At 45.9% G+C, this 25068-nt stretch overlaps 1 protein-coding gene across 16 annotated transcripts in view; it reads left to right on the top strand.

The window, feature by feature from the left end:
- DTNB (dystrobrevin beta) overlaps window positions 1-25068 on the top strand; it is a 224799-nt gene that overhangs the window by 97617 nt on the left and 102114 nt on the right. For 13 of the 16 annotated variants that reach the window (XR_013928598.1, XR_013928599.1, XM_080390253.1 and 10 more), the window contains 2 exons: window positions 3879-3956; window positions 22675-22764. Coding sequence is in view for 14 of the 16 variants with exons in the window: in XM_080390253.1 (XP_080246379.1) it covers window positions 3879-3956; window positions 22675-22764 (168 nt within the window). In the remaining 2 variants the exon portion in view is untranslated. Of the gene's footprint in view, window positions 1-158; window positions 254-3878; window positions 3957-22674; window positions 22765-25068 lie in introns of those variants that run through there. The other 3 variants (XM_080390255.1, XM_080390256.1, XM_080390248.1) reach the window with 2 other exon arrangements.

Raw genomic sequence — 25068 nt, 5'->3', positions numbered from 1 at the left:
GCTGGGGGCAGCCTGGGCTGGGGGGAGGGGGCCCTGCCCATGGTGGGGGGGAACTGGATGGTCTTTAAGGTCCCTTCCCACCCAACCCATTCTGTGATCCGATGTTCCCTGTTTTGAAGCCCTCCACAAATCTCTGCTCTTTATTTGTGTTCTTATAGCCTCTGCCCCTGCTACACGATGCTTCAGTACGTGAAAGCATACCATCCCTGCGTAGCGTCTGAGTAAATGAAATGCAAGGGGACCACAGTAACAGGTACCCAAAGCTGTGAGTTTTCTTCCACTTACCCCTGGCCAAAGGAGCACCCCCATGATGAGATGCCTCTCCCCAGTACAGTTGTGAAGACCAGTCTTTGTCCCGGCTTCAAGCCTGCAGTGCTGTTCCATCCTCGGTCATTTCTGGGTCTAGTCATGCAGAGAGGGATGGCATTTCAGCGTGACTGAGCGAGCCGGCACTGACTTCAGTGCCAACCGGTAGTCAAGTAAGCATTTTAGTTCTACAAAGAACGCTGTCATGTTTTTCGGGCCAGTAAAAGTTTATGCAGTGTACACCTCGGAGCTCGCGGGTGAAGGTGGCCAGTGTCTTGATTTGTGCTGGCTGGCGCAGTCTCATCTCTGGCTTCCCAGCTGCTTGGCTGATGTCACTTTTTGTAAGTATCATGGAAAAAGAGAATGTAAGGAGTTTGATTTCTCAGCTTCTGTGGCTGCTGCGTCTTCCCCAGCTCCAGGTACCGGAAGGATTTCTCTTATTTCACTGCTGCTTTTTGGGTGCTTTTCTTCCCAAGAGCACCTTTAGGCTGATTAAAATACACCTTAAATCCCAGATAAGTTAAACCTGAAAAATGTAACCTGGCAAAACTGGAGAGAGGTTTGCAAAGAAAGTTATAGCTGGCTTTGATATATGTTGAAGTCCCTTAGTTGTTTTAATATCTTAGCTACATTGTGGGTGGGAGAGGAGTTACTTCCAAGCGCATCTTCTGAGTTTCTCTGCCAGCAATGGTTCGGGGATTTCCCCTCTCTCAGGTGTGTGGATGGTTGTTTCCTGGTGAGGTTATTGAGGCAGAAAAATCTCTCCTCAGTAGCTGATTCAAGAAGATTTGTCTTTTTTTCTGTTATGTTGATAGGCTGTAGCAGATGGCAACTATCAGGAGCATCTCTGAAGGGGAATTTAGTTACGTTCCTTTTAAACTAGAGGTTTTGGTAAAATCAGATTTTCCTCCCCTGAAAGTCCCAGGTTCATAAAAGCAGCTCTTACTACTCTGGTGGTATGGTGTACGTGGTTACAGCATCATCTTGGTTTCATGAACATTTTGATCTTTCTGTCACGGTTATACAAAAAAATATAGTGTGCTGTCTTGACAGAGTTACAGTTTTTTTAAAAGATAGTGCCTAAAACTGTATACATGGCCTCAAGAAATTCTCTGGACTGGGAAAGGCTCTATTGTACATAATAAAGACGACAGAATTATGCTATTAGAAATCTTTTAACCAGGTGTTCTTTTTTTTTTTTTTTTTTCCTTTCCATTTATCACTGTTAGCAAGGATTTAGCTGGAAAATTGAGGACACTAGTATTTACAGAACTGGTATGAACTTACGGAGATGTCTCACAATGATACTAAAACCACACTGCAAATGGTGAATTGCATCCACTTCCGTATTAGAAGAGGCATATAAAAGCAATATTGTAATAAAATAAAGAGTTACGCTTCACTCCAAATAGGAGACCCACATAGGTGCAGGGTAATGGAAAACTGTGTGTGCCCTCATGTACAGTTAGTTGAAGTAAAATGAACTCTGAAAGCTCACGCTGTCATATGTGTCTCATGGAGGGGGAGTGTGGTGCACTGTCCCCTTCGGTCCCTGTGCTCCATGTACCCCTGGCGGGGTCATTGGGGGCTGGCAGCACGCTGCAGCCTGGGCTGCGGTGTCAGACACGCTGCTGCGAGCCTGCTTCACCCCTGCCGCTGCACCGCTGCACCGCGTGCTTAAATTCACTTACGCCCAAATGCTGCAGAGCACTGAGCTGGTGGCTCCAAGATCCCAGTAAGGGCACAGCGCTTCAGGAAGCCATTTGTCCCTCCCAAAGGGACAACCCCAGCTGACACACACAGAAACTGTGAGGCCAGAGTTGTTGCTGAAAAACACAGTTTTGGTTGCAAAAGCTGCTGCTTGTTGTAGCTGTTTCACCACTGCGGGTACGGTTGTGGTGTGGCAGGAGAAGGTAAAGCTGGTAAGTGAATCTTTAGCCGGGGCGGGGGGGAAGTTTTGCAGTGGAGGTGTGGGCAGAGCATTCCTTGCATTGGGTCAAGAAAAAGTAGGGAGTTCAAGGGGCGGAGGGCTAGCACTGTTGATTAACTGCTCGTTACCATGGGGTGTGTGTATATGTTCATTAGCCAAATTAATGTCTTCCAAATGTGCCGCAGTGTGGTGCCTGTTGGCTTCCCAGTGTGTTATAACCCTGTTTCTGCTTTTTTGTACGATAAGAATTCCCTCTCCCAAAGGAGCACATTCAGCAAATACCTTATCACCAGATGACTTCGTGTTATAAGGTTATATTTAAAACAACATTAACATTAAACATACAGCATCATCCCTGGGCAAATCTGTCCTGGGTGAGGATTGAGAACCAAAAGGCTGTTGCACTCAGATCCTGTGTGGAGGAGGAGCGCAGCTGGACATACAGGGAATATGTGCTTTGTGCTTTTATATGTTTGACATCCAGGTGATTTTTTCTTTGTTAATGGTTGTTTGATTCCCTGGGCTACTGGGCTCTGAAAATTGTGGAGTGAAACAACCTAGTGAGTCTTAAGACAATTCCCAAGTGTTCCCACATCCCAAGGAGGAGCAGACTCTGCGCTGCAGCTCTGGGAATGTCAGGGAAGGCAAACACCACGTGCAGTCAGGTCAGACACCTTCTGTGCCGCTGTGCTGCAGAAAGCTGAAATTGGCGGGAATTAATTTCACTATTACGTATGGAAAACAAACGCTAAGATTATGGCAAATACAAACGCAGGAAGATTTTAACCCATGTTCCAAGAAAGCGTGTTTTTAAACCATGTTCCAAGCACGGCATTCTGCTCCGTTACAGTCTGCACGGGTCCCTGTGCTGCCTGATGTGCAAACGGAGCGTTGCGGGGGGCTCGCTGTGAGGGATGACAGATGTGTTTGGATAGCAGTGGAGGGTAAACGCAGCCACATAGTGATTCTGTGATAGTAGCCGCTGTGGTTGTTCTCTCCCAGAGGCTTGAATTCGCCAGCAGCGCTGGCTGGGGACATCCTGCGTGGGCTCCTGGTGGCCTCCCGTGTCCTGCACGGCCACCAGCAGCGGAGCCTGGGTGGCCACAGCAGCGTGGCACTGGGAGTTTAAGGGTCTCAAAACGCAAATAACGGGAGCGTCAGTCCATGGTTGCGTTCAATAGGGCAGTAAGGAACACAAGGCTCTTACCAATATTTTTTTTCCAATTACTTTTAACCTATTAAAATAAAACCTGAACAGATGGTGTATGTGGTTGTTGAAATGATTGGTTGTTCTAATAAGTCTTTGCTTAATTTCTTTAAACATTTCAAATAATTGCCCTAATTTTGAGTGGTTCCTACGTTTGCTTAAACTACCGGACAATGCCAAAGGTCAGCTATGTAATCACAAATGTTAGTTTTATCTTCATTTTAGTGTAACACATGAATTATGAAAAGCAGTTAGACTGGAGCAGACCAAGCTCTTTGAGTAGCTTTGTGCAAAGCCATTTCTGCTGCTGCTCTTTCACACGACGTCACAGAGCACAGTCGCATCCTTTTCCCAAGTGTTGGGTTTGTTTCCTTTTTGGTTTGTTTTCTGGGTTTTTTTTTAAATCACTAACTGGAATAAATATTTCTGTTTTAGTCCTCCACGGCCTCTGAGTAACATGAATGACACCATGGTGACCCACATGTCGTCTGGAGCACCTACACCAACAAAAAGGTATGCGTGCCTTGCAATATTGGTTGTTTTTTTCAGTGAGAAGTAAAGAAATGGCAGAGTATGGATTTTGTATCACTAGGACTCTTCTGATATATTTCAAATAACACTGCCACTTCAAAGGATGTATGCAGCATTCATAATGTAAGGAATTTTTTTTCAGTGCTTCATTTTGTTCTCTCTGAAGAGTGATTCTCGTTTATTTGAATAGATGTTATTACATGAGTGTGGCTGGAGAAATACCTGAAGAGTGCTAAAGAGATGTTTGTTTTTCTTTTTAAATAGAGTGTTACTTCTAGAGCTGTTCTGAGAAAGGCTGGTCTTGTTGTCTCATAGGATTCTCTGCTTGACAAAGGATTATTCTGTTCTGCTGGAGACATTTCATGTAATGAGTAGACCGTGTTGCTGTTGTTAATGGTTCTTCTCCATGCCAAACACACCTAAGCTGCCAAAGTTCTTTCAAGTTGCCCATCTCTACTAGAGGCATTTAGGTTTGAGTTGAATTTGGGTTTGCATTTACTTAGCTGTATATATGTAAATTATTGCATGAGTGGATGTAAACATGCAAAAAACTAGCTGAATCGTGTATTTGCACTTTTCTTTCTTGTTAAGATATGTTAGGGAGAACAGCAAGTGGTTCACTGGAGACCTTGCTTGTCCAAAGCTGTGAATGAATAAATGCTCCCTGCAGAGAACGAGAAACTGAACTGTCACTGCTGTAGTGGCAAGGTGGCACTCAAGAGGCAAGCCAGATCCCTCACTTTCAGCAGCAGTCCTTCAAACAGAACTAAGCAAAGGTTCATGTACTTCCCTTCCACTTTCCTTGACAAAATAAGTCAGTTATGTGTGCAGGTTTGAACTGGCTACGTTAAAATTATTTCCAAAACTGTCTGTAAATCATTCTGCGTGGTGTCTACACGCGCTACACAACGTGTGATACACTGTGTGACTTGGATGACTTCAAATACGGGATGTGGTAGAATCCTCATCACTGGAGGTTTTCAAGATGCAGTTGGACAAGGTGTTGGATAACCTTACCTAGGCTCCCTTTCCTGCAAAAGGCTGGACCAGATGCTCTTGTGAAGTCCCTTCCAGCCTGGGCTGTTCCGTGGTTCTATGAAATACGCCTCTTGCTGAAGTAGAAGCAAAGAGGCTGACAGAGCAGACAATTCCCCAAACCAAAAGTGCTTTACAGAGTGTGCATGGAGGCAGTCCTTAAGCAGCATGACCCATAACATCATCTCGTTTATTGAGTCGCAAACAACCTTGCAGGCAAGGTCTTTTGAATTGTCTCTGCTTTTAGCCTCTGTTTGCGGTCCAAGTTTGTTTGCTGTAGTGCGGGCAGCAGTAGTCTTCAGGTCTCCGTTGGAGAAGATCCCGCTTTAGGCACACATGTCCTCTGTGCCTGCAAGCTTGAAACATCTCCTGAGTAGCAATGCCTGCCCGGTTCTCCTGCAGCCTCTTCATCCTCTTGTGCACAAGGTTTTACAGAGCGGAATGGTACAGCCCTCTGTCAGTTCTGACCTGGGAGCGACAGTGGGCAGTGATCACCTAGTTGCTTAGTTTCTACTTACTTGTTTAACCAACTTCTCCCCTTTTCTTAATCCAAACTGGAAAATTCACATTTTAAAAAAAGTCTCTTAATTCCACAGCCCGTCTCACCTGTCTGGTAGGGCGAGCCCTGTCCTGTTCTGGCTCACCAGCATTGCACCTTCCCCTGTATGTGATGCATTTCTGTGCTGGTCGGTGGGGGTGACAGTGCCTTTTGGTCTCATGGAGCAGTGTAGTTCCCAGGAACTGCTCATTCCTCTGCTTCTTTCCAGTCAGAGATTTATTTCTTTCTCAGATCGTGTCTACTGTGTTATCTATAAAAATCGTATCTGATCTGGAAGACGAGGACAGTGAAACTTGAGTCAAGATTATCCACAGCAGGTATCTCTGTGTTTCTTGCTTTGCAAAATACCAGGAGACAAACTCGTCCAAAATATAAGCTGAATGTTCTGGAGAATGGGCTCTGTTGGAGGAGGTGAAGCAATCCTCCAGAGATAATGCTTTCAGTTGCTCATTTGGTTCGAGCACACAGGAGCAAATACTTCATTACTAAAATGAGAAATGCGAAAATGCAGAAAAGCAAATGAGAAAATACCAGTGTTGGCTTTATTGCTAAGCAGCAGTATTGATCCTAAAGTACATTTTACCTAAGAAAATGCTGGGTTTGGTTTTTGTTTTTTTCATGTTAACATGCAGTAACTCACTCAAGGTACGTCTTTCACATCATCATCTGCCAGCTGTGTTTCTGTTCCTCTGTGGGCAGAGCCTAGCCTACCAATTCCCTTCATATGAGAAGGGGGGACACCACAGAAAATGCTCAGAAAATACCATATCAGGCACTAAGGGCTGGCTATTACCACCTGACCCTTCCACTTGTTTTCTCGGCCACATCGACCTCACAGTACACTGTTGAGGTAAGGAATAGTGGAACAGCATTTGTGTATGGGATAATGAAAGGAAAGAAAATCAACAGCTTAGGGTAAGTAGGTACTAGTAGTTAAAGTAATATTGAAGGTAAACAGTAATTAAACTATGACAAGACCTCTACATTATCAGGAGTTTAAGGGTACAAGAATTTCATGCTGGTACTGTATCCTGTCACCCATGATGACAAGTAGCAGATGCTTTGGTAAGATCGTAAACAGTAAGTCAAGTTTTGCTCTGGGTTTTTGTACTTGCTCCCATCTTGCAGCACTCATCGGTTTACTTCCTGATTTGCCGTATATATATGGACCACTGCTTCATAAATCTCACATCCACAAGTGACTTCTGCAGTTCAGTTATGACCTGTTAAGAAAACCCTTCCTTTTTTATTGTGACATTCACCTATTTGCCTTCTTCATGCCATTGAAGGTTGTTTGTATCCCACCCGCTTCTCACCTAGGAGTCCTTGTTTACCTAATTCTTCCTTGCACAGAAGGTGATCTATAACTCGGATCACACTCATTGTCCTTACCGGTACTCTTCTTCTTTCAACATTTATTTTTGATGTGGGATAGCCAGAACTGCACCTAATAGTCAAATCTGAGCCCACTTTGTCGTTCCAGTCCCGTATTCTTCTGCTTGTGTGAATTGTAGGGATCCACATACCTCCTGTGAGCAGAGACTGTCCCAAAGACACGCAAGTAAAGAAGCCCTTTTCTTCTCTGATGTGGGCAAGGACATGCATAGATCTGGATTTGATCACCAGAAGCCCAGAAATACTGGATATCAAAACTGCAGCAACCAAAGGAAACATAAATAGCTTTTCAACAGTATTTTGACTAACAAGGACACGATGGAATCAGCAACAGGGCTTTAGAATCAGAAGCACCCTTTGGCTTGGAGCAGTTTTGTATTTATAAATGAGCAAGGTCTCCATTGCTGTCTGTGGTCCAAGACAAGATCAGGTAGACCAAAGATAATTCAGAAATAAAAACTTCGAGAAATCAGACCTGTTTGGACATACAGTGTACAGTGCCTCTCCGCACCCTGAAATTGCCAACTGCCAAGACTTGCTTAAAAAGTTCCTTGTGAGAATCAGTTATCATTTGCTAACTCAGGCCTCATACGTATAGAAGGGAGCTGAGTGAGATCATCAAAAAAGACTGGGCGGTAACAAAAACCATCAGGATAAGCTACTTGAGCCTTTGGGGACGATCCTTGCTCACAGTTACTACCAAACAACATACCAGCTGATTGCAAGCAGCTCGTATTTTGAAATTCATGCAAGTAACTGTAGGTGACTTCCCGTTTAAAAGCACAGAACTTTCCTGTACTCTGATAAATGAGCCGTCCCCTCAGCAATTGAAAGGCTACACTTAGGTAACTCAGGATGAAGACCTCTACAGCACATACACTTTACCGATACCATCCCCAGCAAAGGCTAAGAAAAGAAATTGGAATAAACAAACAACAAAGAAACACCAAGAAACCTGATTCTGCAAAATGAGCATTGTGTCATCCTTTGTCTACAGTTTGCTCTTCCTGAGGGGCAAGACACTCGCACAAGTGTGGAATGGCACTAGACCAGTCCAGAACCGATTTTTAGAAAGCCAGAAATCATCTTACTTTCAAGCATTGTATTTAGCTGGGCATTGTGAGAACTTGAGGGCAGCAAATACATGGTAGGTGTCATCATCTGTGATCACCATACCCATACCAGCCCCTGCTTCTTACCCACGTCCTGGCTCATCCCTCTTCATGGATCCCTCTTCCAGAATTCTGTTACGGAAGGTTACTTCATCTAGCAGATTCTGCAAGAGCTCAGGGGAGGAGGCTTCTTCTCTCTATACTTGCTTGTTCCAAAGAAGGAATGGGGTATTTATCTTGTCCTGGACCTGGGGGGAATGGACAGGCTGCCTGGTTCAGGTAGTTAGGTTTGCCTCCATCATTCCAGCTCCCTGAGCTCTTGGCTTGCCGAAGGCATCTTCTCCATAGCCACCCAGCGAGCCCTGGGGCTCTCAGTGAGACCCAAACACGCGTCTCGAAAGGTATTGCCATTCACACTCTGCTTAGTGCCTTTGCTCTTTGCAGAATATCTGGTCGTGGTGGCCGCGTCCACCTTTCCAGGTCTGATTGGGGTTGGTTTGGTTTTAATCACATCGTAATGAGGGATATAGGTCTTGATCAATGCTTCTCTGTTCAGCTGTGGCTCTGCAAGGAGTGATCAGTGAAAGCCATTTCAGATTACGGCATTTGTATGATCCAAGCTGTTTCTGTCTCTGCAAGGCTCGCCTGCTGGCATTACTGAGTTGTACTGCACTGAAAAGCACTTCCAAAGTAGCATGGATTATCATAGTCAGGCTGTGTCCACACATACCAAAGAAATGCTGCTTGCCACGTTTGACTTGATACTGCTAAAACTGTGGCTGTGGTCAAGTATCCATCTTTCAAAAAGACTATGGCAACACTGCAAAAGTAATTAAAAGAGGGCTATAGAAATATCTAAAAGCTGGAACTGTTATGGTAAAGGAGGTTTATCTGTCTAGTTTGTTAAGGAAGGTGGAGGTGTGATTTGATTGCTAGGCTACCAATATTTATGTGTGGAAATGCATCCCGTAGCAGTGGGGGTGTTAGCCTTGCACAGAAGGGGATTTCAGCGTCCACTAACTTCTGCGTGACCTCTGCATGCAGCCAGCCGAGCTGGGTGGTGATGGAGCCTGTGGGTTTAGCAGTAAGCATGGAAGCAGAAACACTCAGCTCTTGCCTCAGCTTGAAGGAGACCCTGTGTTTGCCTTGGCACATGCCCATCCACATTCGGTATAACATTGCCGAGTGGTTTGAGACTTTGAGTGCGGCGACTGAGTCACTGAATATGTCGAGGCATTACTGGTTCGTCTATCATCTAGTTTGCCAGGGGCATAGGAGCACGTTTCTGTTGTCTTTGTATCGTCCATTTCTCTAAACCTGGAAAATGTACAGGTGTCAGCAGTTAATAGTAGAGTGAAGTAAGGCAGGAGAAATGGGGGTTTCCCCCCTTTGAAAATCTCTTACATTTCTATTTTGTCAGTTCACATACATCTGATTACAGTGTTTTCCCCAAGATTTATTACAGCTAGTATTGCTCTAGGTTAATCCATGATGTAAAAGATCATCACTGCCTAAAATGAAGGGCCTCATTTCCCTAGCTGGAGGCACTGTCACATCTTGGCGGCATGAAATAAAGATAGCAGGCTCACTGCGGTTGCTTTGTGTGAGCCAAATGGAGGTCAGATCCACGTTTTAACGTGCTGAAGCTGTTTATACTGGCCAGATTTCAGTGGCTTGGCTTGGCTTGGCTTCTTTTTGAAAGCTGAATTTGTTCCTAAAACTGACTATGTTTTATACACTAGGAATAAATGATGGATGAAAATGTTAGAAGTTACATGTTTGCCGGTCTGTTTGTGGACACCAAATTAATCCTGTGAACAAGAAGAGTAGGGCTCAACTCGTCTTTGAACGTCCTCAGTGCTGAAAAAGAAAGAAAGGGCATCAGCAAAGCACCATAGCATTTGCTAGAAATAGATTTGATTTTGGTGATAGTGATATTATAGTATGAGTGAAAGGTAGTGTCCTGCCTAAGTCTTTTCCGTTCTGAAGAGTATTTAACATTTGTTTATACCTTCATCAAACTTTGTTCCTTCACGCTAATGTATTCCAGCTTCCACCAGTAAACTAATCCAAGAGTAAGGTTTTTTGGTTTGCTTTGCCTTTTTTCCCCCCAAAGATGGAGCAAATATGGATCAATTTCTGTGAAGGCAAAGTTGGAAGGAATACTAAATGGATACCTGTAAATGATTTTGTTGAAGAAGAGAACCGCTTCTGCAATTTTCTAATTTAATCCAGGTGCTATTAGGAAAGTGCTGTTCACAGGGGGGTCCTGTAAATATAGGTACAGCTAGATACAGCTGTCTGGGTCAATGCAGCTAACGCAGAGCCTCGGTGGAAGTCCATACTGATTAACATATATCATTCAAAAAGCCTTTTTCATGTCCTTCCTAGCAATGTTTTTAATAAGAGAATGAATTTAGTCATGACTGTGGATTGCACTAAATTATTTGTGAAAAACGGCCCCATTCCACTTTTAACCTGTTCGTCACAGATGCACATGCGGGGAGCTTGGGTCTCTCTGGAAGACACACAGGTTTTCGGCTTCGTCCCTGGGCTTCCCTGAGGCCAGAGCTAGCGCAGAGCTTGGCTCTGGGCCACGGCTCCTCCACACTGACCTCCACAAAAAAACGTGGAGCCAGTCTGCATCCAGAAAGTACTTTGTCACCCGTGGAAGAGAGGCTGAAACCAGAAACTCTTGCTGTGTGAGAACGAGCGACATCTCTGGCTTGTGCTCAGCAGCTCCGGCCTCAAGAAAGTGAGGCATCGATTTGGCTCCTGGAGGCAGGGTAGGCAGTCCATGGTCCGGGGTCTCCCTAGGGAAGAAAGGCTGTGGCCAGCAGGTCAGGGGAGGGGGCTCTGCCCCCCTGCTCCGCTCTGGTGAGACCCCCCTGCAGCGCTGCGTCCGGCTCTGGGGTCCCCAGCACAGGAGAGACACGGAGCTGCTGGAGCGGGGCCAGAGGAGGCCAGGGAGATGCTCAGGGGCTGGAGCAGCTCTGCTGTGGGGACAGGCTGGGAGAGCTGGGGTGGCTCAGCCTGGGGAGGAGAAGGCTGCGGGGAGACCTTAGAGCACCTGCCAGTGCCTAAAGGGGCCGGCAAGAAAGCTGGGGAGGGGCTTTGGGCAAGGGCAGGTGGCGATGGCACACGGGGGAATGGCTTTACATGAGAGAGGGGAGATGGAGATGAGAGATGAGGAAGAAATTCTTCCCTGTGAGGGCGGCGAGGCGCTGGCCCAGGCTGCCCAGAGCAGCTGTGGGTGCCCCATCCCTGGCAGGGCTCAAGGCCAGGCTGGACGGGGCTGGGGGCAGCCTGGGCTCGGGGAGGGGGCCCTGCCCGTGGCGGGGGGTTGGGAACTGGATGGTCTTTAAGGTCCCTTCCCACCCAAACCATTCTGTGATTGTTTGATTCTTGTGATGATTGCATCCATCCATCGCATAAGGGGTCCCAGAAGACAGGGTGGAGGCCAGCTGTGCTGCGGAGCTTCTGGCTCTTTCAGGGCGCAGTGAACACCAGCATTCAGTGGCAGGCCAGGGTGGAAACCTCTTTTTGTCGTTTCCTGCTGTTAAAAACATGAAAATAACCTCCCTTTGACAACTGTCTTGTTGGGAATAAGACTGAGCTGAAAGAACAGGATTTTTATGCCTGAGCTCACTTTTTTGGTGAACTAGAAAGTGAAAACCAAAGAAACCAAAGGAGCTCTCGTCAGTGCTGCTCTTCAGTCCATGCACATCTCTCAGAGGGGCCTCAGTCGTTTCCAGCCTCCTCATCCTCTGCTTTCAGTGGGAAAATATCCAGAGGGGCGATGAACTCCAAATCCCACCATTTCAATAACTGTGTTTTGCACGAGGCAGGGAGCTTTCTGTCGTCCCTAAAATGCTGTAGACAGAATGAGGTCAGATAAAGTTTTTTCTAGTAGGCGCAGAGTTCTGGGAACAGAAGTGTAGCCATGGCCACGCTCAGCTGTGGACTTTTTTCTCATTTATGCATGTAACATTACAATCTTGACATTTTTCATCTTTCAGAGCATGTTTCCAAATGAAAAAAAAAAGCCGATTGATTCAATGGCTTGTTTACATTCGTTAGTGTTGTATCAGATGTGGGAGACAGATGTTCTGTACATTTATTGAGACATTTACAAAGGGTAAATTTTAGTGCAACCTTGCCTGCATTTGTTACCTATGACACAACAAAACACAGTATTTCTCTGATCTTTACAGCCAACAAGCCTTTCTAAATAAATGGAGACGATTATGTCTCTTCTGTAAGATGAGGCCAAGCCCATTAAGTGTTATTTGTTTTAGCTAATTTATTTTAGATTGCTTCAGGAATATATTTTTTTCCTTCTGTTGTGGTCAATGTGCACTGTTCTTCTTTCAGTAATTCTGTTCCCAAAGACAGTCTGTCCTCAATTAGGTTTAACGACGTGTACTTACCTCTTTAAGTATCCTTCTGCGTCATCGCCAGTCTGTAGGTTTCACAGCATCTTTTACATTGCAGATCCATGTTAGAATTTAAATGCATTGTATTTCAGTCTTGTTGGTGTATATACGGTGTGAAAAGATGGATGGATCATTCTCGGCTTGTTCCTAAAAGGCTTATATAGGTCTGTGGTGCCATTATGAGCCCTATAAACGTGTAAGCGTGGCAATCATCAAAACTGCTTGACTGTCTACAGCGAAGACCTTTCCTCCTAAGCTAGCTGCACTGGGCTTCCTGCGGAGTTTATGTGGACTAATAAACGGTTCTGGAGCGTTGTAGAGCAGAACTGATTTAGATGTCCAGTTCAACATGAGAACAGTCTAGCAATGCCTGTTTTCTTTCACACTGACCATAAAGGGAGTGCAGACAGCTCGCTCATATTGAGAAGCCTCCAGTAATGTGTGTTCAGGGAGGCAAAAGTGTCTTCCTTGGACTGAGAACAGTCGTTAAAATAGAATTCCTTTCCCACAACCTAGCCTATAAAAGCAGTCACCATATTTGCTACCTTTAATACAACAAAGTATTGCCTTCTTTTTTTTCTCATTTCTGAGAAGCGTGAGGACTACAGTCTTTGCATTTGGTCAGGTGAAGAGTGTTCTTACAGGCTAAAAAGAAAAGTATTTGCACATTAAGAACTGAAGTTGAAAGGGATATGAGTCACCTGCCTAGACAATATTCAAAAGGCTTCTTTTTTCCCTGTCTGAGAACTTTTATTTCCACTAACTCTAACTTGGATTTTTTTTCTCAGTCTTATGCTCCTAGGATCACTGAGTATTTGCGCTTCCTAGTCCCTCATACTCTTCCTGCCTTTGTTTTTGTTTGTCCTCATTTAACTTTGCTGTCTCCGGTACCATTGATTACCTCCCTTGAGTTCTGTTCTTCTCTGGGATTTCAAATGTACACACAACTGGGTAGTTTCCAGCTTTTTGATCAGACCTCCAGAAGCTTTCTTCTGCCTTCAGCTCCGCATTGATGTGTGTCACACCTATATCATTGACACTGTCCCTTGGCTTAAGTTCTGTAACGCAGAGTGATTTTTATTTGCTTGGCTAGCTTACTTTATCTTCTGACAATTTCCAATGTGCCTTTTCTCCCCTTTGTTCCCGTGTCCACATTCATCTCTCTGACATGTCCTTCTAGCTGTCCAGTCACCAATTCCACCTGAAAGTGACTGAAACCACAGTTATTGTCCACCCTGGCGCTTTTCTTTGACAAAGGTGGAGTACATTCATTTTCTTACATTCTGCTTCTGAGACCTATATGACCTCTAGAGATCCTCAATTCATTTTAGCCATAGTTTCAGCCACAAAAAAGTTTTGAGGAGGACAGTTCAACAGCAGGAGCCTGGGTGGATTGTGGCAGCTGGCCCTGTCTGGATTGCTGTTACAGATGTAGCCAGGGCGGTCGGGCATGTCTGTGCCACGCTTTATAATGCATCCCATAATACCCTATACATACCTACATAATACCAAAATAGACTTTCTTTCTGGAAAGGGGATAAAAAGATCTCTTTGTCTAGAGATGAGGGGGGTCCCATCTGACATGCAGCGTTGCTCAGTGAAGATATGGCAGCACTTTACGACAAGATGGAAGAGAACAGGACAGCTAGGAGGAAGGACGGGGGAGGGCGAGGGTCAGCGTAACCAATCAGTCCGACAATTCCAAATGGAAAAGCCTGTGTTTCCGTACTTGTCATTTAAACTGATGTCTAGGTACCTATAGGTGTTTATTTTTAACCTGTGATTTAAGATCCTCTGGGTGCAGTTGCGAGTCTGTGAGATGTGGGTCGAGGAAGATGCGTTTGGTGAGAGTGTGGAGAGTTTGATTGGGAGGCAAAAATGATCGGGTAGCATCTGCAAAAGGAATCGTTGGGACATTTATACGCTACTTTTAAGTGGCTATAAGGTTCAAGATCATGAGGAAAGTACGTGAATAAAACAGAAATCTTGGGTTTGGAACCTAGATGAGAAAGATGTTTCTCTCCTGCTGTCTGCCTACAGACAGTCTGGAGCTAATGAAGAGCTCGGAGGGCACGTGGGTACCACGTGGGTACCACGCTCGGCAGGGTCACCCTGCAGCCAGCCAGTGCCTCATGGGACTGCTGGGCAGGAGCAGGGGACACGGGGCCTGCAGGCAAGAACATGGTGCTTAATGCTGCTGCTGCTGTGATGGTGTCTTCTAACCGATCCCTGTCCTGAGAGCTTTGGTCTACCTTTGCACCACTTCTCACATCAACTTACTTTCACGCCTTCTGTAGTTCTTCCTCCAGTAGTGCTGCTGCTTCAGTTTATCCTACATGCTGCCGCTCAAGTAGTATTGCCATTCGTTCCTGTTCTTCCTCTGTCTGGTCCATGATGGGTTTTCCAATAACTTCATCACAGTCCAGCTGCTGTCACAGGACTGTTGGGTCCAGCAGAGCAGTGGTGATAAAAACACCATGCCAGAAGGGAAGGGAATGGGGAGCAAGACTGGCCATCAGCAGCACCCTGCAGGCACAGCAGATCTGGAGCACTGCACTCTGCAGAGCTGGATTTGCTCTCCATCACTTTTCTCAACATAATCAAATGGTTTCTTCTTCAGCTCTTTTTCACTCCATGTTCCCTACACTTTTTTTTTCCTAGCTACCTGATCTTTGTCTGCTGTGAGACTTGTCAGCCTAGTTCATCTCTGTGTTGATATTACAAAGTCTCAGAAATCACAGATTTGTTGAGGTTGGAAGATCAGCTCTTGAGATCAGCTGGTCCAACCCCTGCTCAAGCAGGCCCAGCTGGAAGAGGCTGCCCAGGACCACGTCCAGTTGGGTTTTTAATGTCTCCAAGGCTGGAGACTCTACAGCCTCTCTGGGCAACTTGTGTTTGACCACCCTCAAGAGTAAAAATCAATTCTTGTATTCAGATGGAATTTCTGATTCTGTGCCCATCGCCTCCAGTCCTGGCACTGGGCACTGCTGGCAGAGCTGCCTGCGTCCCCTCGGCACCCTCCCGCAGGTGTTTATGGACACGGATCCAACCCCCTGAGCCTGCCCTGCGCCAGGCTGAGCAGTCCCAGCTCCCGCAGCCTTGCCCCAGAGCAGAGGGGCTCCAGTCCCACAGCATCTTGGTGGCCCCTCACTGGACCCTCTCCAGCCTGGCCGTGCCCCTCTCGGGCTGGGGAGCCCAGCACTGAGCCAGCGCTCCTGGGGTGGCCTCTCCAGGGCTGGGCAGAGGGGAAGGATCCCCCCTCTCAACCTGCTAGTGACACTGATGCCGAAACTTTTGGTTTTGTCAAGCCATCTGGTTTTACACTTGTTTTTCCACATGTTTGGTGTAAGTTTCCCGATCAAGTTTTTTTGGCTTTTTTTTTTTTAAAGTAACTTACAGTCACATACATACTCAAACAGTTTTTATCACTGCTGTCCTTTTGCAGCCACTTTCCTGGCTCTTCATTCCTCCCTGTCCTGTATCTGCTTTAAATTCAAGTGCTACAAGATGAGGTTTTTCCCCCATGGTCTCTGTTTTAATGATGTCCATCCTGCGTGCTGTTGGGCTGCATTACATTTCCCTGTATAATTGTACTGGGTGATTTTCAGCTTGGATATGTGCCACATTGTCTTTCCTGCCTGTGGTAGCTGGAGGTAGGGATCTGAAGAAATCAAAAGGTGGTTTAGAGCGTTCAAGGAGCGTGGTGGCTTCCCCCTGCCTTTAAACCTTTAAGCCAGACTACAGCGCTCTCCGAGCAGAGTGCTGCAGGTCAGTCAGAGGCACGGCTTTGATTCAGAAATTACTGTGCTGAATGTCAGCCTCTGTATTATTCAGAGAATGGTGGTAATTATCCTTTCTGACCTTAACATCTATTGAGATCAATTGCAGGGGAAAATAATATGACAGAAAACAAGAGACCCCTCTAGGTTACGTCCTGGCAGCTCTTCCAAAGGCTCTTTCCCTTCTCAGTAGCCAGAGCGGCAGCATGCAATTTTGTAAAGATTTACAAAGTTGTGAGCCAGCATATAGAAATTTGCAGGGATTTCTTGCTGTAAATGAGAGGATTTAAAATAAATTGTCTGTTATACTTGGCTTTCCTAGTAGATTTTCAGAACAGAAATCAATTTAAGACACCAAAAGCACCATTTAAATAGTAATTTATGGAGTTGCTTATAAAGCTGCAGAGCCAAGTCTTGGTGTGTAAGAAGTGGGGCAGGAGCCAAGGAACATCCCAGACCCCCTTCTTGCTGACGTGCAGTTACGTGTCCAAGGCCCAGGCTTGACTGAGCACCCAAACCCAAACCTCCAGCCATCACCCCTGAGAACCAGGGCGAGGAGGAGTGTCCTGCAGCTCTGTGGAGACTCTGACCGCATTTTTCTCTTCCCACTTAATACTGCTTCCCTTCTTCCTCAGGAGCATGATTAACATTAGTTCTTGCTGTCTTTTGACTGTTGCTTTGCATGGTGTAAGCTGGTTTTGCATATGGTGGCTGCAATTACATGAAAAGCGTGGGAGATGTACTACAAAATGACGTTTTAATACCGCTTAGAGGAATGCAGTTACAGCATGTGGCTAACTTCAGGGGGAGGAGGTGGTATTTGGTCCTTGATACTATCTTTTGAAAACTAAAAGATTCTGTGATGATAGTTTAGTCCTATAGTTCTGAGTTTCTATACCAGGGACATATTATTCTTTTTTTTTCTTTTTTTTTTTTTTTTTAAAGCAGAACAAACCACGCCCTCAGCTGTGTGCTTGACCGCTCTCTGAATTTGAGCCATGTTAAGGGCCAGCTGTGATTCTGGGAGATGTCTAAAGATTTTCCTGGAAGATGTAGATATCAGTGCAGGATAAATGGAAAGTAGCTTTCTAAAGACATCTTTTCAACAATGAACTTTCCAAGACTTCAGGTTTTAAAGGTTTGGGGTTCTTTTTTCCCCAGACTTCAGGTTGTAAAGGTTTGGGGTTCTTTTTTCCCCAGACTTCAGGTTTTAAAGGTTTGGGCTTCTTTTTTCCCCAGACTTCAGGTTTTAAACATTGCTTTTCTCTGCTCTCAGGATATATAAAGAAGTATTTTTGCTGAAATACGTGCCTGAAAGTTGAAGGGTTACCTCCAGATTCCTGAACGCATTATAAAACAATCAGTCTATACCCACATAGAAGGGTAGGGAATAAAAACAGCTGACATATCTATGTGGAGAACAAATCCTGTCAAAGAATGGGCATCGGGTGGTTCTGCCTGGGTGGGTGGCCTCGCGAAGGAGGGGGAAGCACTAATTTAAAATGTATTGACTCATAAAGCTTTTGACACTATCCCATCTGGTGTTTACATAAATCAACTAGGTAAATGTGGACTGGTTGAAACTGCTGTTACGTGGGTGCAACGCCGGTTGAAAAATTGCCGTGGGAGAAAGGCAACATCAATATTTTCCTACCCGGGAAGGAGCACGTGGCAGGTGGGATCCCGCAGGGTCCATTCCCAGTGCAGCGTTACTGGGTGTACAGCCCCGCCGCGTGCATGATGAAACAGGGAGCAGCACAGAGACGTGTTGGAGTAACACCATGGCAGAGATGGACCGGAGGGCCAGCCTCTGGTTCGTAGCGGTCCTGTAGGTCAGTGAGATGGAGCGAGTAGAGACAGCTTCAAGTGACAGAAAATAAAATAAAACGCATGAGTAAGAAGTGGAGAATGGCCAGCTGGACAGGCCTGTTGCTGGGAAGTTGGGGGTTGTGGTGGGTGAGGAGCTGAACGCAAACCGGCCAGCAGCCCACAGAACGGGCAGTGGCAATGTGGCTGGGGTTTGTGGCAACGGCAGCGCTGTGTCTGGGCCAGGGCAGGCAGTGGTGGCTTCCATCTGGTGAGCTCTCTTGGCTTTCAGACAGCAGATGCCCAGAAGGCTGTAGACGCGTTGCATGTCCAGAAGCAGCTGATGGTAGGGACAGTTTGACTTTCCAGAGGAGAGTCTTTGGCTTTGGCAGAGCTCTTACAGCAGTCCCTGTGGGCTGGGGAGCGGTGAAGGGACTCGGGTGTCCAGCTGGGGAGCGGGGAGGAGAAGCACCAGCTTCGATTCCCAGCAGTGGAGGTTTTAGATGCGTGGTGGAAACGGTAGGTCTAGAGGTTTGTTAAGTTCTGTGGGTCCATTTCAGACCAGGTTACACAGTACAGCAGTACACTTCTGAAGAACAGTTTAGGGAAATGTCTGCTGTCTCATCCATCTGACCCCCCTTGAGGAGAGGGGTGGGCTGGAGACCTCCAGAGGTCCTTTCCACATCACCGTTCTGGTAAATTAATTGCCAAGCTATAGAACCGTTCTGATTTAAAGAGCATATCTAAGTGTGTTAGATGAAACAACTTCAACAGGAGACTAAACGTCCACATAATGCTCACTAGCAATATGGCTTGAGCAATATGGAGAAGCGACTCCTAAGTTTTTGTTATTTTCATTTCGCTTAAAATTAAGTAGCAAATTCTGTCCAAATCCATGATTGGCTTGGGCTACTCCAAAATTGCCTTTTGACATGCAACTGATTCACTGGGGAAAAAAAGAATAGAGAAGAGGGGGTCAGAACTGCATCTGTGAAGGCCAGAGAGGAGAATTTGTGTGAATCACTACCTGCGGTTATGAGGGTCCTTGGGAGCTGTAACTCGGTGGCTGGTGACCAAGAGCTGTGTCACGGCTGTGCGGTGCAGCAGGGCTGGGTGAAGCTCAGATCTGGTGGGATGGCATTCAGGAAAAAGCAGGGGGTGATGAAGAAGGACAGAGCTGGGCTGTGATGAACAGAGATGTTACTCATCCAGAGAAATGAAATGTCTCGGAACAGTTTTAATCCAGTGCTAATCAAGGGTATCTAATAGCCTTCCAAAACACGGAGTGCCTACACTTCAGCCTCAAAACACCAGGAACATAGAGGTTAAGGATTATATACATTTAAACATCGTGTCAGGAGCTTGGAGTGCAATGAGGAGAGGTAAGAAGCCATCTGGGAGCAGGGAAGAAGTTCAGCCCGGGCCACATCCAGCTCAGCCTGGGCCACCTCCGGCTCAGCCCGGGCCACCTTCGGTGCAGCACACACCTGGTGTGGATCCCTGCGTGTGAAGCAGGACGTGCAGCAGCAGAAGGCAGCAGGGACAGTTCGGGCTTAGCGATGTTGCCGAGATGCTGGTTGCTTCATGGCACGGAGGCAGGCTGGGGACACCACAGTTTTGGTTCTGTGCCGTGGGCAGCACAGCAGGGTGGCACAGGGAAGCCAGGGGATGTACCAAATGATTTTGCACCTGAACTGAGGGCAACGTGAAATAAATTTTTCAGGTATAGGTTTGTGATTTCTTTTCCTGTCTGTCACTAGCACCGTCATGTACGGCTTCTACTTTTTGCCATCACCACGGCTGCTTAGCTGTAAATTAGCATGCTACAGCTGCTCTGAATGAGCGCTAATTGCTATACAAACATTCCATAGGTATTATACTGGCAAAGTTTACAAAGAATTAAGCTTGTCCATAGTTATCTCGGGCTTTCCCAGAGGAGCTGAATTCAGTCAAAGGCGAGCCCTTTGGAAATGAGTGTTAAAGGTACGTGTCAGCATAACTTAAATTCTGCTTTCTTTGAATAATGAGCGGGCGCTGCCGTGATGGCTCTGCTTTAGGGGACAGACGCAGTCTGCCTGTTGCAAATAGAGTGGCAAGTCCAGACGGGGAGGTTGGATAGTGGATCCCATCATCCCATCACAAAGACAATGGACACCAGCTTAATGCTTTTCTGTGAACCACAAAGCTTGTGGTTATGTGAGTTTTGCACATCAGAATTACCCACACTAGCTTTTATGTTTTGATACCTCTTTTGCTCTGTGAAAGCAACGTGTGTACCCACAAGATTTTTACGGGACCTGAGTGCACGCCGCAGAACGCCACCAAGCCCTGCACTTTCTCCTGCCCACCACACTTAGATATTCTCCTTGATGAGAAGGTACCTGCATGCTGTAGTTGACACAGACTGCCAAAGACAGTGATGAATTCTTCCCAGGGTGCATCTGCTTCCTTTGGCAATAGATTTATCCGGAGCAATGGGCTTTCCCACCGGTGACCCTCTTTCTCCAGCTCTCCTGTAGCCAAAATCCTGATCTGACTGTATCTTTACTCTTTCCATTATTCCACTGAGCTACACCTAACAAAGTAAAGCAGCCAGAATATGTGCAGGGGACTCCTGCTGTCTTGGTGCCATCCTGGGAAGTTGTCAGCCATGTACCTTAATTCTGCATTTTGTGATTTTCTGAGGTTCGGAGGCTGCCGAGTGATGTTCTGGAGGGGGCTGGGATACCACCAGGCAAGCTTACCTGCATTTGGGAATGTGTATGGAAAATCAGATTTGTGCTAGGACTGGTGCTCAGGCTCATGTTAATTTAATCCAACTCTTATTTTCCTTCCAAAGCCAGGAATGCTAATCATTGTTAAAGCTATTACCATTTTGAGTTAAAAATGTGGCCATTTCTGCTGGGCTTTTTCCTTTCAAAAGAGCGTGTGTAATGAGTTATAATGAAAAAGGTCTTGGAATCTTAATTGTTGTGGTTGCAGCAATGTGTCTGCTGTAAAGCATATCTGAAAGTGCTTTTCAGCACTTGCCAGTAGTCAGGCTTCACAAAGTGTAGATTGCTTAAAAATTCTTCTGTGCTGTGGTTAATGTTAAGTCTCTTTCTCATTACAAACCCATTATTAAAAAGGTTGCTCATTGCCCAGAGGGATTGATGTGGGTAATTCCATTTTGCCTCTTTTTTTATAAGGTCTTATTCTGCTCCTGGCAGACTTCTCTGACATGTTGCTGCACATAACAGAGAAAAAAAAGAGTTTGTATGTCTAAAAAATGTGAATTCTGCTTTCATAGTATCAGTATACTGACACTGAAAGCAATAAATGCCATGTTTATAAAAGCTTCCGAAGCAAATACTTCCTGGACATGTGTGGAGAAGGAATTAACTGCTGTTCATAAATTGGAAGAGCAGCTTGAATACCTGACACAGAAATGAAAAATGGAATTTCTTGTACACATGTGTTTTAGGAAGAAATATATATTGTGCAAAAATAATAGTGATATATGTTCAAGAATCATTTTTTAGGTAACAATCTGATCTCATATCTGCACGGGACTTTATGTCTCCCAGTAGCAAGTGGTGCTGTCTCTATGTGGGCACCATTTCATGGGGTGGAAGAGCAGGCTGGAGTCCTGTAGGCAAATCTTTACGCGGATGTGGAGGAACTCTGGCATAGCAGAAGTGGTGTACCGCTCTTTTGGGTTGAAGAAAAAAACATTGCTGCCTTTGTGTGCAATGCCCGGGATAAAAAATGACTGGTTTGCTGTATTCTGTCAGGGTTTTTAAGATGCTGCTGTCACAAGCGTGGTAGAAACCAGCACATTTAATTGGAGCGTATAGACAAATAGTTATTTATGTGGGATTGCTTCTGACAAATATTTTTTGCATTCAACCTCTATTCATAAAAATATTCAAAAGTATGGTAGCTTTATTTTTACAAGTCCTCAAACAAACAAACAAAAAACCCCCCAAAACCTGACGTCATTTAATAAACGTTAGAGGGTAATTCTGTTGATACCAACTACTAATTTTTCAGTCCTTTATCACTTTCCTCGTATTTTTGTTTGGTGAGCTTGTCTTATGAGAGCAAGAAACTGGATCTTTCCATTCCGATTTTAGACATGGTAATAAAACTGCAGCCTGCTGGGGTTTGGGGTCTTTTTGGAGCAGGTTGATAGCAGAAAGGTAAGTTCTGTTCAGGTTGGAGGCTCCAGACCCCCGGTCTGTTCCCAGTGGCTCCCCGAAGACCGTGGATCCTGGTGGGAATGCCACTGCTGCAGTAGGAGTCTGCCTGATGCTTTTGATCACGTTGCTCGGGGCGGTCCCACTGTCCCAGGGTGACAGCAGGCTCCGGGAAGCTCCACGGCTGTATCCGTTGCTCATTTCACTACCCAAATGTTTCTCTGATCTGTGTTTTAATCCCTAACTGCAGAAGGTATCCTTTTCATGTGACTGGCGGAAACACATTTACATTTTTAATTACTCCTCTGTTTGGTTTAATTTTTAACTGTTTGTTTCGTTAACGTTCATTAATTATTTGCTTTGTGTTTTGTTTGCTCTCTTTTGCCTTCACTGCTACTAGGTTACAATGCAACCTGGATGCTGCCAGCCGATTAGCTGACGAGCATGCACTGATAGCAACCTATGTGAGCCGGCTGCAGAGCGGTGCACGGTTAGTGTTAGGAAGGGGTTCCTGGTGCAGGGACGGGCACATTAACGCTGCTTCCTCTGGGGAGTGATGTTCCAAGCCAAGGGTCCTCAAACTACGGCCCGTGGACCAGATACGGCCCCCAGGGTCCTCAATCCGGCCCCCGGTATTTACAGAACCCCCCCCCGCCGGGGGTTGGGGGGGGAAACCACGCAGCCACAGATGACTGCCTGCCACTTCATCCGCACGCTGGCCCCCTGGTTAAAATGTTTGAGGACCCCTGTTCCAAGGGAAGGTATTTGGCCTCTGGTGGCAAATAGAGGGAAATGTATGTAGTATTCTCTGAAATCCTCTGAAAACGCACAAATACACATGCACGCACACACGCACACACACAAACCATCAGGTGGGAAGGGGTGAGTTTGTGTCCCTTCCCGCCCTCGTGCATTCACTGTGTTACAGAATCCCTTACAAGAACTGATTAACACCGTCCCAGATGGGTTAGATAATTTTGCTCTCCGTGACCCTTCTGGAATCTCATCTTTCACCAGCAGGAAGCCCATTTCCACCTTCAATTTTTTTCACATCCAGCTCATACCCGTTAGTCCTTGTTCCAGCATTGTCCTGTAACTCCAGCTGTTCTTCTTTCTCTTTATTGCTTTTACCTCTCCACCCCTAACGAAGTCACAGGCGGATGTCCCACCCTGTCATTGTCTTTGGTACTTGGCCTGAACGAGCCAAGTCCCATCAACGTGACCTGCTTAATATCACTGTTTCTGCCTGTGCCTTTCCAAAAAATATTAATGCTTTGAAGAATTTGTTTCTTTTATCTCAGCTTTAGTATTTGTGCACATTTATATTTCATGTTTACCTCTATGTAGAGAAATTTCACCCTAAAGCCCCAAATAGCAGCTCTCCCATTTCATCACAGGACATAGCCAGGAGGTTTTCCATATTCCACTTTCAGACCTAATTAAATTATGCCTCTGCAGAGCCAGAGCTGTGCTGGAAAGGAAAAGGAGGTTTAGTGATCTGGAGGCTATATGTAAAGGCCTTGCTCTATCCCTCTTGTCATCCTCTGGATAATATTTTTGGAGTCCCGTTTCCTCGCTCTGTCATGTAGAAATTTGTATTCCACTTCTGTATTGATGGATTGCATTCTGGCTGTCTAGACCTTTGGTGAAAGTCAGTTTTTTTCTTGGTAGTGAATCACTGTTGTCTGCTATCACCTGCTATGAACTGAAAGCCCATAATATTGTCCACAAGACAATAAAACTCAAGGAATTTCAGACTCTCTCCTTCACTCAATTACTGTAATCATAGGATTTTGAGATACAAAGGAGTGCATCTTGAAGAGTATATGACAGATTGAAATACCGTATGTAGCTCATAGCTGCCGTGTTACCACTAGCTGGAGTAGAGTTTCTCAGTCTTTTAGGTCTTTAAATTTAAAAAAGTCGCTCAATACTGTTACCACATGAACAGCATGCTCCTAGAAGGAGCCGAAGGCAAAGAAATCAATTTAAATCCTAGTTTGTTTGTGCATGGGAGTGTCTTCCAAGTCAGCATGAGAGGACTGATGAAATCTGTGCTCCATTGTCACTTCTCCCCATCTTCACGTCTCACCCCCAAAAAATCTGGTGTAACAGCCCATCTTTCTGCTTGCAGCAGGCAGTGTGAGACCCGCGGTGTACTCCAGCCAGCCGTCGCAGACCATCTCTGTTTCCAACTGATCAAGATAACAGTAAATCTCACTCACAGACAGCTTTTCCTGTAATAACCATCACTTGCTTTCTCTCTTCTGTTCTGCTGTTTGCATCTGCTCTGGACTGCTGTTGGAGACAAGGTACAGGACTGCTGTTCCTGTGCTCCTCACGGCCCCTCTCCTGGCAGGGCAGAATAGCCTTCAGGACCAGAAGAGACCATTAGAGCATCTTCTCTGTCATCTCACACCAGTGTCCAGGCATTTGGATGTTTAAGATGCATTTGGACAGTGCCCTTAATAACATGCTTTAACTTTCGGTCAGCCGCGAAGTGATTGGTAAGTTGGGCTACATGATTGCTGTAGGTCCCTTCCAACTGAAATAGTCTGGTCTGTCCTGTCCTATTTATATAATCACAGGATAGGTTGGGTTTGAAGGGACCTTCTAGTACCAAACTCCCCCGCCACGGGCAGGGACCCCTCCCCCCAGCCCAGGCTGCCCCCAGCCCCGTCCAGCCTGGCCTTGAGCCCTGCCAGGGATGGGGCACCCACAGCTGCTCTGGGCAGCCTGGGCCAGTGCCTCGCCGCCCTCACAGGGAAGAATTTCTTCCTCATCTCTCATCTCC

This window comes from Falco punctatus, assembly GCF_963210335.1.
Source record: "Falco punctatus genome assembly, chromosome: 5".
Classification (NCBI taxonomy): domain Eukaryota; kingdom Metazoa; phylum Chordata; class Aves; order Falconiformes; family Falconidae; genus Falco; species Falco punctatus.
The sequence above is the reverse complement of the archived record's forward strand: the minus strand, read 5'-3'. Positions and strand labels throughout refer to the sequence as shown.